Source organism: Chlorocebus sabaeus, chromosome 10 (assembly GCF_047675955.1).
Source record: "Chlorocebus sabaeus isolate Y175 chromosome 10, mChlSab1.0.hap1, whole genome shotgun sequence".
NCBI classification, from domain to species: Eukaryota; Metazoa; Chordata; class Mammalia; order Primates; family Cercopithecidae; genus Chlorocebus; species Chlorocebus sabaeus.
This window is the reverse complement of record NC_132913.1, coordinates 56,260,971-56,278,952: the sequence shown is the minus strand read 5'-3', so window position 1 is coordinate 56,278,952 and position 17,982 is coordinate 56,260,971. Positions and strand designations below refer to the sequence as shown.

The following is a 17,982-nucleotide window of genomic DNA, read 5'->3' as shown; positions in this document are numbered from 1 at the left end:
TAAGCTTCTGTTGAATTAATGAATATATGAATGAACACATTGAGCTAAATTATATTTCAACAAGATACTCATTCATGCATCTCTAGGGGTAGTACATAGCCTGGAGAAAATCTCTTCAGAGGCCTTATTTCCTCATATCATTTGTAACCATGCTAAATTGAACACATCAGGTATGAGAGAGAGATCAAGACCACAATCTAAGCCAGAAGGAAGGTAAAGGAAATGGACTGTTGCAAAGGCAGCAATTAGCAGAACCAGGGTTTAGAAAGTATTTGAGCCTTAGGTGGTTTTTGATGAACTGGTAGGACAACTTTGCTCCGTTTCTCTTTCTCCCTCCCTGCCTGCACTCTGAATCTGGGTCCAATGCTTGCAAGATATTAGGGCCCAGAGCAATCAACCTGATTAGCTCTACCATAAGAATAGCTCTGTCAAACCTAACCTGCAGGCTCCCTTTCCTGGTTACCATGTGACCTACCAAACATTTCTATTTATTTGACATATGAGATGTAAACTTGGACACCAGTTGATTCTGCTCCAATATGGCCACAGTCTACACTGTTTCATCTTTCTGTTTGTTTACAGAGCTTCCATCAGGCAACGCTCCAAGTCTCAGCTTTCTTACCTGGTGCACGAACCTCCGTTAGCTGTTGTAGATCATAAGTCTACTTATGAAGAAGACAGAAAGGTCAGGCACCAACTGCTCATGGGGGGAAATGGAAAAAGTCTCTCCTGGGGACTGTTGGGTGCCCTTTAAGCCTTAGAATATGAGTTTTCTAGGTATATACCTAGCAGTGTTTCAAGTCAGACTAAAAGACGGAACATTAAGACCTAATGAAAACTCTAAATTTTAGACAATATTTTTAGTGCAGATTAGTTAATTGATTACTTTTAAGAATACAAGGTAATGAAAACTGGACTTCTAAGGGTTAATTAAGAGTCTTAGACAAACTATTCTAACAAACACAGAATGTGTGAATTATGGGTACTTAGCAGATTATTTGCTCATATGTAGAAATCCTTTTATAAAAGTTAAGAATACCTGAAAACTTTTTTTTCTCAAATTTTAAAATTTCTTTCTTAAATTACAACAATTTTGGCAAAAATATCTTGATCAACAAAGGTAATTGAATAGGCTAGCCCTTATTACAAGTTATCAAAATATTTGAATTAATGGAGGCCAATTAGGTTTCACAGACATTTGTTGATTTCATACAATTTTATAATGGTTTTAAGATACATTTAAATTAATGCTATCAATTTTAACATAATTCAAAGTACCATAAAATTAAAGATCTAGGAGGGGAAACAACATGTATAGCAATATACAATTTCTTCCTAAGGATACAAGTGTTCTGCTCTTGTAGACATTGTCTAATTTTCACATAAAGAGCCCACCTATTCTCCTCCAAGCCTTTCTTCATTACTGCACGTTATGTTTCAGCCCTGATACTCTCACATTCATTCCCCTACCACCCTTCATTAGAAAATTTTCATGGCAATTTTCTTATTGAGCCTTAATCAAAGTCATGTTGACTTATCCTCTTTCTAAATTATAAGCCTCTTAAAGTTAGTGATACATCTTATTTGTGTCTGAATCAACTTGGTCACCTAACCCAGTGCCTTACACTTAGTAAGGCATCAGGAGATTTTAAAAACTAGAATGAAAAATTGTCCACAGTAAAATAAAACCCCAACTGCAAGACTTATCAAAGCAAATAAGTCAGAGAATTTTTTAATTACAAGCACATCCATTATGCATGATGTAATTTCAAATTGTCTTAAATAAAATTCCAACACATGAATCCGCTAGGCAGTAATTACAAACATTGGTTCACAATGGACAAATTTGGAATAAAGTAGCATACTCTTTATGACCTTATGAAAATGACAAGGGAGTGATGGGGTTCTCTTTTGTTTTTAATGTATTAATATTGAATAAACAGGGGTCTCAATTTCTAAGAGACGCTTTAAATAAATTCCATAGAACACGTTTTCTCAGGAGCAGCAGGATGAATCACAGTGAGAGAACACACATTTAGCAAGCATAGTTTCTTACTGCATCCTGCCACTAAAGACTCAACTGCTCTTCCAGTTCTAGAAATAGCTACTTCATTGAGTCCATGATGCTGCCCCAAATAACTATAAGATGTATTATATAAGAACAGGAGTTTAATAGAGCTTCAGGGGAGAAAGAACCAACCACTACGTTGACATTTCTATTGAACCACAGCAATACCAATCATATTTAATTTTTGCCTTTTAATTTTTTCTAGTTTCTGGGTAAATACTTGACAATAAAAGTAAAAGTAAAAGGATGGAAAGAAGGGAGGGAGGGAAGGAAAATCTGACTTTTTCATTGTTGTTTTTCAAGCTGGTAGAGGACCTAGCATAGGTGTAGGGGATCATCAGATTCCCTGGACATCTGGAGATCAGATTCCCATAGAGTTCTCTTGATGCAGGAACAATTCAGGAGGGAACTATTTAACTAAAAGGAAATCTAAATCAAATATATGGGCTAGTTTTACAGTGATTAAAATGTTTCATATTATGTTCTACTAGTCAGCATTATATATTTAGAATAGAACAATTAAACTCAATTATATGTAGACCAGCATACGTTTTAAAAGATGTGACTTTATTTTCTCTCTAGTTAAGGGAGATAGAAAGGAAGAAGAGAGAGAAAAATGATAGGGGAGCCAGTGTGATTATACTAAAGCTCCAATGGGAAAAGGTCTCATATTAATACCGCTGGTTTGTACAATAATTTTATTAGTACTTCCTTAAAAAATTAATGATTTTTGAAAAGAAAATAATGGAAAGGGGTTAATAAAATGTGACATGAAATTTCTAATCTCAAGTAACATTATAGGGTAAAATGTTGCTCTGTTTTGGTATTTTAAAGTATTTTAATACTTAACTAAATTCCACAAGCCCAAGCATTGGCAAAATCCTTTCTGTTTCTCATGTTGATGGAAAAGACCTAGCCTTACCTTCTGTACATTGGAAAATACTCTCTTACGGTGTTAAAGGTCAATTTACACAAAGGAGTTATCTCCACCTTGTGGTCGTGTGGAGTATTGACTCTAAAACTTAGAATCGTTTCCTGAGAAGTCTGTGCTTTCACCCAAGGTCTCATGGTTAGTTGGTGACAGAAATGAGACTATACCCATTTATCCTTGCTCTCCAAGCAGTACTCTTAGCTGTAAATGGGGTCAGATGTTAGTTACAATGTTGACAACATTAAGTTTAGGATTAGGGAAACCCGCAGGCTAAAGGTTTTAGTCTCTAATATTTAGGCATCTCTTTCAGTGAAACTAAAACACAAGGCAGAATATGTATGAGATCAAGTCAGGATCAAATATTAGACACCCATAACTGCATCACAGATAACTTATAAGATAGGATTTGGGCATTGGTTAAGATAAGACAGAGATGGGACCCATAAAAATGGCTATCAGTATTAGTTCATTTGAAAAATCTCTGCTCCTTTGTCATAGTTACCACTTTTTACCATCAAATCTTAAAGTTATTATTAGGGCAGGAGACCTCTATTGAATGGATTGCAGAAATTAGTGTAACAAAGTATAGAAAGCAGGACCTAAGATTTAAGTCAGAGGTTATTTTTTCCTCTGGCCTACACAGAAGATGTAAGAAAGGAAAATGAGAAAAGCCCAGTGTCTAGCATTGAACTATGAATCCATCATAGTAGATGAGCAATTTAAAATAAATCTCTTGTTGCATGTATGCAGCATGGACATAAAAATTTCATTCTTTTATCCCATAAACATTGATTGTACACTATGAAGTGCCAGGTATCCCACTGGGGATGCAAAGATGAATAAGAGCTTTGTTACTCTCCCTGCTATGCAGCTGCTGACAGGCAATTCTTTATATATAATTTTTTTTTTTTTTTTTTTTTTTTTTTTTTTTTTGAGACGGAGTCTCGCTCTGTCCCCAGGCTGGAGTGCAGTGGTGCGATCTCCACTCACTGCAAGCTCCGCCTAGCGGGTTCACGCCATTCTCCTGCCTCAGCCTCCTGACTAAATGGGACTACAGGTGCCTGCCACCACGCCCGGCTAATTTTTTGTATTTTTAGTAGAGACGGGTTTCACGGTGGTCTCAATCTCCTGACCTTGTGATCCGCCCACCTCGGCCTCCCAAAGTGCTGGGATTACAGGCGTGAGCCACCGCACCCGGCTGTATATAATTTTTAAAAAGTGCTATGCAACCTGCCACTGCTACAATTGAGGTACAAGGAAACACATATAAATTTTATAGTTTTGCCTGTGAGTTACAATTTGTTGTTAATGTATTAATCTCCTCTGTATGTTTAATTTTGCAAAATCAGAGAGAAAATTATTTCTTTACAGAATGACTTTAATTATATTTTGTATTGTTTTCTTTTGTTCCTCTCCTGTTCTTTTAGTAGAGATATCAAATAAAATGCAATCAAAAGTCCAATATTTAGGGACAGATTTTCTAGTTTTTGCAGCATTCAAGCTGGACAGCTGCATTTTTTCAGCGGGGTGGGGGGTCAAACTTTAAAGTCAAACTTTTAGTATAGAGGAACCAAAGAAAAGTATTCAAATTAATTAATTTGTATTTCTTGTTAGTGTCTCTTGGAATGAAAACCACTAGACAGGAATTACTTTATATTGCTTTGACATGTCCTGAGTGGTGTTGTTTAGGGATAAGGATACCTTCAGGTATCAGAAAGTTGGGAAAATTTCTATCATGTCCAACTGTGGGTGGACCATCCTGTGGGGCAGTGGTTCCAGGAAATGCTGGTATTTAATGTCACAAGGAAGCTGGCAGAATTTAGTGAGTGCTAACAGTCTTCACAAGCTTCAAAGTGTACCCTCTGATGGTACATACAGCACAGCTGACACATCTCAAACATACATTTGAATCCTTGCCATTTAGTGGTAAGAGGAGCCTTGGAGTTCTCACAAACTGAACTTTGGTTACCAGAATTACCTGAGGAGTATTTTTTAAGACAGAGATTCACAGTTAGGCCTACTAAATTGGAATTCTGGTGACAGGATACAGGAATCTGGTTTTTTAATCACCAAACCACATGAATCTGAGAGCATCCAGATCTGGATACCAACCACTGTCCAAAACAGTGAAGGGTTGAAATATTTTGCTCAATTGCAAGCTATTCAGTTAGTCTCACACAGTTTCATAATGCTGGCAGTATACACGAGCATCCTGAATCACAGTGTTCATATTCTTTTTTTTGGAGATGCAGTCTTGCTCTGTCACACGAGCAGCCTGAACCAGAGACAAAGGACTTTATTGATCATAGCAATAGCAGTAGCCAGTGTTCAGCATTTGCACTGGCTCCCCAACCCAACCCCTAGTTCCCACAAGGCAATGCAAAGAGGGCCAGATGATACCAACAAATGAAGTGAGTGTTTTAAATGAGAGGAAGCCCGGGCTTGAGGAGCTTGAATCTTTCATAATGGGCAGATGGGGACAGTAAGGTTTGCACTGCACTTGGGATGAAGACACCTTCTTTGTCGTCCAAAACTGTTTGCTATACAAATACCCTTGAAAAAATAATGTGAATGAAGACAATCAATGCCTCTGTTCACAAGATGTGCAAAAACATGGGAGACTCAGAGAGATTGTTTCCCCAGAATAACTTAGTCCAGGTCTCTCCTTTTAAGGATGAAATAACTGAGGTCCAGAGAGCTAGAGCACTTGGTGATATACTTTATTGGTAGCCACGTGCGGCTTGTCCAAGAGCTCCATTTTTTCTATGCCTATTACACTCACACTTTCCCCGGTACCCTTCTGCCTTTCTGGCATAGGTTGCCTAGAGCTAGTAAGCTGTCACAGGTGAAATAATTGAACAGAAGGACCTGTTGCATAAGTGAGCAGTAATGACAAAGTACAAATGGTGAGAGCAGGCCAAGAGAGAACTTGAAGTGGAGGCAGTACCAAATTCATCAACAGCCCAAGTTGCCTTCCTTCATTTTATTTGACTTGCAACTGTAATGAAATGGATATGACACCAGACTTTCATTTAAATTGAATGTGGTCTTTGACTTTGTAAGCAAAGGGAAAATTTTTGAGGATCCTTGCTGTTGTCTATCCCTGCCATTCAGCTCCCTAAAAGATAAATTACTGTGTTAATGAAAGAGAGCACTAATTAAGCTTTATAGTCAATTTGCTATAGATATTTTTAGTAAATGTTAATAGAAAAGCTTTTAAAAATCAATACAAATCTATATAAGCTGCCTAAAATCCTTTTTCAAAGTGGGTAATAAATTTATCAAATTAATGAATTAATTACCCTTAAGACTAAACATGAGTAGTATCCATAGTAAGGAAAAATTATGGCCAAAAAAGACAACGGAGGTCCATGTATAATATTTGTCTTCGAGAAGATAAAAATTTGCTAGCTCTGACTTCAATGGCAACTAAAGAGAAATGCTAATTAATGTTCACTCTGTGTGAAGAAATGTGCAATTTAGAAATCCAAATGGAGTACTACTTACCTCTGGGTACTAATTAAGGAAAACCTTACTGAAAACATCTCAATGATAACTGTTGATACCACTTAATATATTTTTAAAATTATTTTGTCTTTCTTACTTCAGATATACTGACCTGCCTTAGAGCTTTAACCAGTTACTACATTATAGAACCTTGACATTTATTTTAAAAATTGAAAATTTCACAAGTCCTCACAGGTGTAAATATAACTATAGCAAAGGTTTTCTTTTTTTAATGGGAGTTATTTTTCTCCAAGATCCAACATATTTATTACTCTCTGAGAGTTAATACACATGTAATAATGAAATGAGAACTATAAACTCACCTTCAAATGAGTATTCGCTCAGTTCAGTTTTTATTCAGCCACAGCAATAGTTTTGTTCAAAACTATTCCTCAAAAAATAACAAACCGCCACATCCCATAGACATTTGAGGTCACTCATAACTCATTAAACTATGACCCTCAAATCTGTGAATGCCAAAGGATCTGCTGCAACATGTCTTGAGCACATGCAAAATGTCGTGAGTACATTTAGATGATTAATATAACCCTCTCTCTGCTCAAGGACGAGGACATTCCTGTGCGGGAAGAAGTTGAACCTGCCCCAGTTAGGAGGATTCTGAAATTCAATGCTCCAGAATGGCCCTACATGCTGGCAGGGTCTGTGGGTGCAGCTGTGAACGGGACAGTCACACCCTTGTATGCCTTTTTATTCAGCCAGATTCTTGGGGTAAGTATACAGCTGGACTAGCTTTCTTCTCATACCTTTTATTGTTTTGATAAGTCCACTCTTTGTTTTCATGTATTTAGCTCTTTACTGTTAGTTCATTTTTCTCATGTCTAAAGAATGAAAAATTTCCTGAGCCTCCATCACACAGAAGGTAAAAAGGCAAAGCTAAGAACTCTCATTTGGGCTGGCAGGGCACTTACAGAGTCATCGCGCCTATATATATATATATACACACACGTATGTGTGTGTATATATATACGTGTATATATATATATAAAGGTACTGCCACTGAAAATTTTGTGTTAGAAGAGGGCAATTTTTCTAGTAATATATATCAAGCCTAATCAAAATGCAAAGTGGATTCACTGAATAATACAAAAGGATTTTAGGTAAATTTTGATCTTACTGAACAGAAGAGGTACAAAGTTTGACTTATATAGCAGGTGTTAGTGTTTGATGTATAATTCTCCATTGATTGCACTATTGAAATAGGAATATGGATAGGAAGCAGAAAAAGAAAAAGGTAAAATAAGGCATGGTTGAAAACTAAATTTATTCCAATTTTTTACTTCCTAGAATTTCTTATATTCTGTATCTGACTTTATTGCTGTAATCATGATAATAATAACTATGAACATGTATTAGGCAATATCTAAGCACTTTATGTACAATAGTTCATTTAAGTTTACTAACAACCATCTAAGGTAGGTATTCTTATTATTTCTATTTTACAAAGGAGCAAACCAAGGCACAGAGAGCTTAGGCTAGCAAGTGGAGTTGGGATTCAAATCCAGCCAGTGTAACTGTAGAGCCAGGTTCTAGTAAAATCTTGTCATTGCAAGATTAGTTATCAAAATTTGATCATGGAAACAGTACTGAAAGATGGCTGACTAGATGCAGGTAGTATGTGCCTTCACCATGAAGAGGAATCAGAATAGTAAGTAGATACTTACATTTAGAACAGATTACCTGGGCTAGAACGTTAGGATTCACCAAACAAGGGATGGAGAAGCACCAGGAATAAGAAAGGAGAGGATCTGAGGCAGCTTACCCAGTTGGGGACTGCCTGAGAGCCACAAGAGGCTTTTGGATATGGGCAAACAGTAAGAGAAAAACCCCCCAGGGTTCCAAAATCTTGGCTACGGGACAAATTCTTGACTCACTAGGGCCTTGTCCCTGACATGAAGAACTGCCTAAAGATTCCACAGAGATGTTGCTCCAAAAGGGAAACCCACATGGAATCACACAGACATGCAGTCCTGGAGAAGCCTCAGTCAGGCATCATTTTGAGGGCCTAGATACCAGGAACATACAAACACGCACTGCCTCTGCACTGCTCCAAGGAGAGAGAGAGGAGACTAGATACTCCTATCACCTCTGGGAGGATCCCTGCCACCCTGCTGTGGTCTACTGTTGAGACTGAGTCATAAACAGACTTAGAGTAGTATCATACAAAGATCACACTATGGCATGAACCCAAAATCAAAGCCAAAGTATTTTTTAAAAATCTCCCCTACAAAAGCAAATTCAAAAATTGAAACAAGCAACTGATACATCCAATACACAGATATCAATGGAAGGACATAGGAAACATGAAAAAGCCTGGAAATATGACACCACCAAAGAACCACAACAAGTGTCCAGCAACCGATAATGGTTTGGCTTTGTGTCCCCACCCAAATCTCATGCCAAATTGTAATCCCCACATGTTGAAGGAGGAACCTGGTGGGAGGTAATTGGATCATGGGTGGGTGGATTTCCCCCTTGCTGTTCTCGTGATAGTGAGTGAGTTCTCATGAGATCGGGTGTTTAAAACTTTGTAGTCTTCCCCCTTCGCTCTCTCTTCCTCCTGATTTGGTCATGTGAAAACATGCCTTGCTTCCCCTTCACCTTCTGCCCTGATTGTAAGTTTCCTGAGACCTCCTCAGCCATGTGGAACTTTGAACCAATTAAACCTCTTTTATTCATAAATTACTCAATCTCAGCACCAGCGTGGCCTGGATGTGAGACATGGAGACAAAAAAGATCATTTTGGAGCTTTAAGATTTAATGACTGCCATGCTGGGTTTTGGACTTGCATGAGGCCTGGAACACCTTTGTTTTGGCCAATTTCTCCCTTTTGGAACAGAAACATTTACCCAATGCTTGTACCCCCATAGTATCTTGGAAGTAACTAACTTATTTTTGATTTTACAGGCTCATAGGTATAAGGGACTTGCCTTGTCTCATATGAGACTTTGGACTTAGACTTTTGAGTTAAAACTTAAATGAGTTAAGACTTGGGGGACTATTGAGAAGGCATGATTGTGTTTTGAAATGTAAGAAGGACATGAGCTTTTGGAGAGGTCAGGGCAGAATGATATGGTTTGGTTCTGTGTCCCCACCCAAATCTCATGTCAAATTGTAATCCCCACATGTTGAAGAAGGGAACTGGTGGAAGGTGACCAGATCATAGAGGAGACTTCCCCCTTGCTGTTCTCATAATAGTGAGTAAGTTCTCACAAAATTTGATAAAAGTGTGTAGCACTTACCCCTTCACTCTTTCTTCCTCCTGCTTTGGCCATATGAAGATGTGCTTGCTTCCTCTTTTCTTTCCACCATGATTGTAAGTTTTTCGAGATCTCCCCAGGCATGTGGAACTGTGAGTCAGTTAAACCTCTTTTCTTCATAAATTATCCAGTCTCAGGAATAACAGTGTGAGAACAGTTTAATACAGAACCAATCAAAAAATTTCTTGAAATGCCTGGCAAATAATTTAAAATCTTGATATTTAAAGATAATAAAATGCAAGAGAAATCTGAAAACCAATACAAAGAAATCAGAAAATCAATTCAAGATATGAATAAGGAATTTACCAGGGAGATAAATATCATTTTTTAAAAATAAGCAGAAATTCTGGAACGAAAAATTTCATTGAAGGAAATACAAAATACACTTTAAAGCTTAAATCATACACTAGACCAAGCAGAGATAAGAATTTCAGAACTTGAACACATGTCTTTTGAAATAATCCAGTCAGACAAAAATAAGGAAAAAAGAATAAAAAGAATGAACAAAACCTTTGAGATGTCTTGGACTGAGTAAACTGACTGAACTTGGGCTAAATAAAGAAACTGAACTTATGAATTATCAGTATTCCTGAAAGAGAAGAGAGATCAAAAAGTTTAGAAAACATATTTAAAGAAATTATCAGTAACAACCTCCCAAGTCTGTCAAGACTGTTAGACACCCAGTTCAGGAAGTCCATTGATTCCCCAGGCAAACACATTACAGAAAGGAATTCACCATTATATATTATGTTCAGAATGTGTAAAATCAAAGTAAAAGAAAGAATTTTTAAATTAGCAAGAGTAAAGCATCTACTCATCTATAAAGGAAACTCCATCAGACTAATAGCAGACTTTTCGGCAGAAACCTTACAAGCCAGAAGAGAATGAGATGGCATTTTCAAAGTGCTGAAAAGAAAAACAAAACAAAACAAACAAACAAAAAAAACTGTCAGCCAAGAATTTTGTATCCTGCCAGAATAAGCTTCATAAGTGAAGGAGAGATAAAGTTCTTCCCAGACGAGCAAACACTTAGAAAAATTATCACCACTAGATTGGACCTACAGAAAATGCTCAAAGGGGTCTTAAACATGGAAACGAAAGGTCATTATTCACCATCACAACAACATATTGAAATATAAAACTCACAGTTCATATAAAATAATCACACAAGGAAAAAGAGAAAAAAATAAAATGGTGTAACAGAATTTCATCAAACCACAAAGACAAAAAAAAAAAAAAGCAGAAAAAGAGGGAAACAAATAATTTATAAAACAACTTGAAACAATCAGCAATATGACATGAACAAAGCCTCACATATCAATATTAACCTTGAATATGTGACTCCCGAAAATCTGAGACAGGTCCCAGTTAATTTAGAAAGTTTATTTTGCCAAGGTTGAAGATGTGCACCCATGACACAGTCTCTGAAGGTCCTGACGACATGTGCCTAAGGCAGTCAGAGCAGTTTGGTTGTATGTATTTTAGGGAGACATGAGACATCAATCAACATATGTAAGGTGAACATTGGTTTGGTCTGGAAAGGCAGGACAAGCCAAAGCAGGGAGGGGTCTTCCAGGTCATAGGTAGATAAGAGGCAAATGGTTGCATTCTTTTGAGCCTCTGATTAGCCTCTCCAAAGGAGGCAATCAGGTATCCATTTATCTCAGTGAGCAGAGAGGTGACTTTGAATGGAATGGGGGAGGCAGGTTTACCCTAAGCAATTCCCGGCTTGACATTTCTCTTTAGCTTAGTGATTTTGGGGGCCCATATTTTCATTCTACAAATGTAAATGGATTAAATGTCTACTTTTAAATACATATTAGAAGAATGGATAAAAAAATATAACCCAACTAAATGCTGACTATAAGAAACTCACCTTACTCATATAGACATATATAGACGGAGAGTAATGGAGCGTAAAAAGATACATGCAAATGGAAACCAAAGTTGAGCAAAAATAACCATACTTATCTCAGATAAAACAGACTTTAAATCAAAAATAGTAAAAAACAAAACAAAACAAAAGACAAGGTAATTATATAATGAAAATTCAACAAAACATTGTAACAATTCTGAATATATATGAACCCAGCATTAGAGCACCCAAATTCACAAAACAAATATAAGCAAAACTAAAGAAAGATAGGGCAATACAATAATACGGGGGGAATTTAACACCCCAATCACACACTAGACAGATCATCATGTCAGAAAATACTCACACACTAGACAGATCATCATGTCAGAAAATTAGCAAACATTGGACATAAACTGGACTTTATACCAAACTTAACAGACATTTACAGAACATTCTACCCAACAACTACAGAATGTACATTCTTTTCATCAGCATATGGAACACTTTGCAAGATAGATCAGATATTAGGCCACAAAACAAGTCTTAATAAATTTTTTAAAAACTGAAGCCATATCAAGTATCTTCTCAGTCCACAGTGAAATAAAACTAGAAATCAATACCAAGAAGAACTTTGGAAACTATGCAAATACATGGAAACTAAACAGCATGCTCTTGAACAATCACTGGGTCAATGAAGAAATTAAGATGGAAACTTTTTGAAATGAATGAAAATGAAAACAAAACATACCCAAACCTGTGGGATACAGCAAAGGCAGTGCTAAGAGGGAGATTGATAGCATTAAATGCCTACATAAAAAAGTAGAAAGGTCACAAATTAGCAATCTAGCATTGCACTTCAAGAAACCAGAAAAAGAACAAATCAAACCCAAAGTTAGCAAAAGAAAAGAAATAACAAAGACCAAAGCAGAACTAATCAAAATAGAAACAAAAAAATATAAAGGACCAATGAAACAAAAATTTGTTTCTTTGAAAAGATAAAACTGATAAACTGCTAGCTAATCAAGAATAAAGAAAATCCAAATACACACAATCAAAAATGAAAAAGAAGACATTATAACAGATACCACAGAAATGCAAAAGATTATCACAGACCATTATGAACACTACACTGGTAAACTTAGAGGAAATAGATAAATTCCTGGAAACATGCAACCTACCAAGATTAAATCAGGAATAGAAAACCTGAACAGACTAATAATGAACAGCAAGACTGAGTCAGTAATAAAAAATTTTGTAACAAAAAATAAAAGCTCAGGACCAGAAGGATCCACAGCTGAATTCTACAAACATGCAGAAAGCTAATACCAATCCTCCTGAAACTATTTTAGAAATCAAAGAGGAGGGAATTCTCCCTAACTCATTCTACAAGGCCAATATCACCTGATACCAAAACCAGACTAGGACATCACAAAAACAGAAAACTACTGACTAATATCTCTGATGAACATAGATGTAAAAATCCTTAACAGAATAACTGAATCCAAGAGCACATCAAAAAGATAACACACCATGATCAGGTGGGATTTATACCATGCATGCAAGGATGGTTCAACATATGCAAAGCAATAAACATGATATATCACATAAACAATATTAAGGGAAAAAAAGATCATTTCGATAGATGTAGAAAAAACATTCAACAAAATTCATCATCCCATCTTAATAAATATTCTCAATAAACTAGGCGTAGAAGGAACATACTTCGACATAATAAAAGCCATAAAAACCAACAGCAAGCATCATACTTAATGGGGAAAAGTTGAAAAAATTCTAAGAACTGGGACAAGACAAGGATGCCAATTTTCACCGCTCTTATTTAACATAGTACTGGAAGTCCTTGCCAGAGCAATCAGGGAAGAGAAAAAAAATAAAAGGCATGTAAATTAGAAAAGAGGAAGCCAAATTATCCCTGTTTACTGATGATATGATATTATTTCTAGAATGCCCTAAAGACTTCACCAAAAACTCTTAAATTTAGTAAGTGAATTCAGTAAACTTTCAGGATACAAAATTAATTTACAGAAATCAGTAGTGTTTCTATACACCAATATTGATGTAGTTGAGGACCAAATCATGAAGATAATCCCACTTACAATAACTACAAAAAAATACTTAGGAATATATTTAATCAAGGAGGTGAAAGATCTCTCTAAGGAGAACCACAAAACACTGATAAAAGAAATCATAGATGCCACAAACAAATGGAAAAACATCCCATGCTCATGGATTGGAAGAATTAATAACATTAAAATGACCATACTTCCCAAAGCAATGACTGATTCAATGCAATCTCTATCAAATTACTAATGTCATTTTTCACAGAATTAGAAAAAAACAATTTTAAAATTCACATTGAACCAAAAAAAAGCCCTAATAGCCAAAGCAATCCTAAGCAAAAAGAACAAAGCTAAAGGTATCATATTATTTGACTGACTAAATTATACTACCAAGCTTTGCAAATAGACACATAGATCAATGGAACAGAATAGAGAACCCAGAAACAAAGCCACATACCTAAAACCAAGTTATCTTTGAAAAAGTCAACAAAAATATTCATTGGAGAAGTGACACCCTACTCAATAAAAGGTGCTGGAAAAATTGGATAGCAGTATGCAGAAGAAAGAAACTAGACCCATACCTCTCATCATTTACAAAATTAACACAAGATAGATAGAACACCTAAACATAGACTTGAAACTATAAAAATACTAGAAGAAAACCTAGGAAAAACTCTTCTGGACATTTGCAAACAATTTATGACAAAGTCCTCAAAAGCAAACACAACTAAAACAAAAACAGACAAATGGAACTAAATTAAACCAAAAAGCTTTTGCACAGCAAAAGAAGCAATCAACAGAATAAACAACTTACACAATTGGAGAAAATATTTACAAACATTATATCCAACACATGGCTAATATTCAGAATCTATAAGGAACTCAACTCAAGCAACAACCAAATAATTTCATTAAAAGGTGGGTGAAGGATGTGAGCAGATATTTTTCAAAAGAAGACATACAAGCAGCCAACAAACATGAAAAAAATGCTCTACATCACTAATCATCATAGACATGTAAATTACAACCACAAAGAGATACCATTTTACACCAATCAGAACAGCTATCATTAAAAAGTATAAAAACAACAGATGTTAGCAAAGATGTGGAGAAAAAAGAATGCTTATACACTGCTGGTGGGAATGTAAATTAGTACAACCTTTATGGAAAACAGAATGGAGATTTCTCAAAGAACTAAAAATAGAACTACCATTTCATCCAGTAATCCCACTACTGGGCTGTATTAGGGACAGCGTTCTCTAGAGGGACAGATCTAATAGTATATATATCCTATTTTATATATATATATGTGTGTGTGTGTACACACATACATACATATATACATATATAGCAGTTTAGCTATATAGGCATTTATAGGATATGTATCCTATTTTTTATATATGTGGGAGTAATAGGATATATATCGTTTTATATATATATAGGAGTTTATTAAGTATTAACTTATATGATCACAAGGTCCCATAACAGGCTGTCTGCAAGCTTGAGGAGCAAGGAGAGCCAGTCTGAGTCTCAAAACTGAAGAACTTGGGAGTTCGATGTTTGAGAGCAGGAAGAATCCAGCAGGAGAGAAAGATGTAGGCTGGGAGGCTAGGCCAGTCTCCTCCTTTACATTTTTTTTTTTCTGCTTGCTTTGTATTCGCTGAGAGCTGATTAAATTGTGCCCACCAGATTAAGGGTAGGTCTGCTTTCTCCAGTCTGCTGATTCAAATGTTAATCTCCTTTGCCAACGCCCTCACAGACACACCCAGGGGATCAATACTTTGTATTCTTCAATGAAGTTGTCACTCAGTATTAACCATCACATAGGCATATACAAAGGGAAAGAAGTCATTATTTCAAAAATATACCTGCACTCATATGTTTATTGTCACACTATTCACAATAGCAAAGACACAGAATCAATCTAAATTTTTATCAAAAGAGGATTGGATAAAGAAAATATGGTATACTATGGAATACTAGTCAGCCATTAAAAGGATAAAATCATGTCTTTTGCAGCAACACGGACAGAACTGGAGGACATTACCCTAAGTGAAATAATTCAGAAACAGAAAAAGAAATGCCACATGTTCCCACTTATAAGTGAGAGAAACAATGGGTAAACATGGACATACAGGGTGGAATAATAGACACTAAAGACTCCAAAAGGTGGGAGGATGGGAGGGAGATGAAGGTTGAAAAATTGCCTATTGGATACAATGTTCACTATTCAGGTGATGGGTGTACTAAAAACCCAGACTTCAATACGCATGTAAGAAATCTGTGCTTGTACCCCCTAAATAGACAAAAATTTTTAAAAGTTCAAAGAAGCAGTTTAAAAAAATGTGATCACGTTTTCTTAGCTGAAATTCACACACACATACACACATAAATCCTTTGAGGTCCACAAGGAAGGAAACCTAGAACTGTTAACTCGTTCAAGATGACACTGCCATTAGGTGATGGGGCCAGGACTAGAGTCCAGGTTTACCGAATCCTAGTCTATAGAATTTGGCAACATATCACATTGTCAGAGCTTAGTACATGATAAAAGCTTACATTTTAGTTCCCTCCTCCATTTCTTTCTCTCACGTCACCTCTCCTGACCATAAAAATGACCCCCCCAAGCATGAGTTGTACAGAAAAACCTGGATAAATCCACAGACAAAATCAAGTCCATTGGGTAAGGAGGGCCCCAGCCACCACTGTGGTTTTCACATTGCCCCCTTGTGGTAAAAGAAGAAATCACATTAATTTCAGAAAGAGAGAGACTCGAAAACACCCAACTTTGGTTAACTGAATTTCTAGTTATATGGTGCCATAACCTTTTATGCTGAACATCTTTGAAATAACTTATATTACTTGATTTCCTAGTAGGTGCAATATCCAAATATAAAATGAATCATCTTTTATTCCCTCAACAGATCTGCATTGATTTTCTTCCCCAGACTTGGTGCTGGGGACTGGGGAATGCATATCAGTTATGATGCTTTCCCTAGTGGAGTTTTCAGTCTGTGAGGAAGACAATATTCAACAACAAAAAACCCCACCCATCATTCAGCAAATATTTACCACCTATAGTTTTCCAGGCATTGTAGCTAATGTTGGGCATAGAGTGGAGGACAAGAAAATCTTTGTGTGTTTGTGTGTTGCTTGCACAAAGCTGGAGTGGAGGACAAGAAAATCTTTGTGTGTTTGTGTGTTGCTTGCACAAAGCTGGCATTCTAGTAGGGAGAGGCTGGGGAAATGCATTTCACTGGGCAATAATGTTAGTGTAGAAGGTGTAGGGAATAGGGTTGGATCGGAAAGGTGTAGGGGCTGAGCAATGATGTTAGTGTAGAAGGTGTAGGGAATAGGATTGGATTGGAAAGAATCCAAGCCTATGTCCTGGATGTCTGTTTTTTAAAAGAAATCCAAAATGTCAGCTTCTTTGCTGATTATTTCTTTTTCTCTTATAAAAGCAGAGTAAAGAATATACTCATCCAACTCCACCCAAACTGTGCATATGAGCTGCTGTGGAGAGTTCTGACTGTCCTGTCAGGAGATGTTTCTTCTGAAACTGGCTCTTCTAGTTACTTACCACATCCTGTGTGCGCTGGGATCATGTCATACCTCTTCTCCCAGTCTCCATTTCCTATAAAATGAAGGATTTATAAAGATGATCTCTAAGATATCTTCCAGCTCCAGTGGTCCATGAAATGGCTAAGTTAAAAAAAAAAGAAGATTCAACTATAATTGCTGTCCTTCTTGAGCACCTGCTTGGTCATTGGTGGTGACAATGTTCTCTGTGTTTCTTCTGGTGACAACCAGAAACCTTAAGACGGACTTAGAGACTTAAGGGCTGTAGGACCAGAGTAGGCAGCATCTAGTTGATGAAATCCAAAGTCTGCTCATCGTTCTTGTTCTCACAGGGTTATATTTGCTAAGAGAATGATGCTGAACAAACCGCTATTTTTCCTCTCTGGTAAAGTAGATTGTCTCTTTGCATAATTATCATGTGTTCATTAGTAAACTCATGATGTTTTCTTCTCACAGCGTATAATTGTGAGTCTGTTTATAATTGCTCTATTTTCCTTCTGACATACCTAAAGGGTACAATATGCACATTTGGTATATTGAGACCACACTGTGGGAATGAACCCAGCAAATGATTGGGCCTTATTAGGCGCCCAGTTGCCAATCTACCTAAGCCTCAATATATATGTAAGGCATAATTTATCTGTTTCACTTTCCCTGTGTCTATTTGACTTGGAAAATGTGCC

The 17,982-nt window shown here is 36.5% G+C and overlaps 1 protein-coding gene across 1 annotated transcript in view; it reads left to right on the top strand.

Annotated features, from left to right (window-relative positions):
* Window positions 1-17,982, top strand: part of ABCB11 (ATP binding cassette subfamily B member 11) — a 100,126-nt gene that overhangs the window by 53,662 nt on the left and 28,482 nt on the right. The window contains exons 17-18 of the mRNA XM_073019793.1: window positions 583-685; window positions 7,071-7,235. Of these exons, the coding sequence (XP_072875894.1) occupies window positions 583-685; window positions 7,071-7,235 (268 nt within the window). The remainder of the gene's footprint in view (window positions 1-582; window positions 686-7,070; window positions 7,236-17,982) is intronic.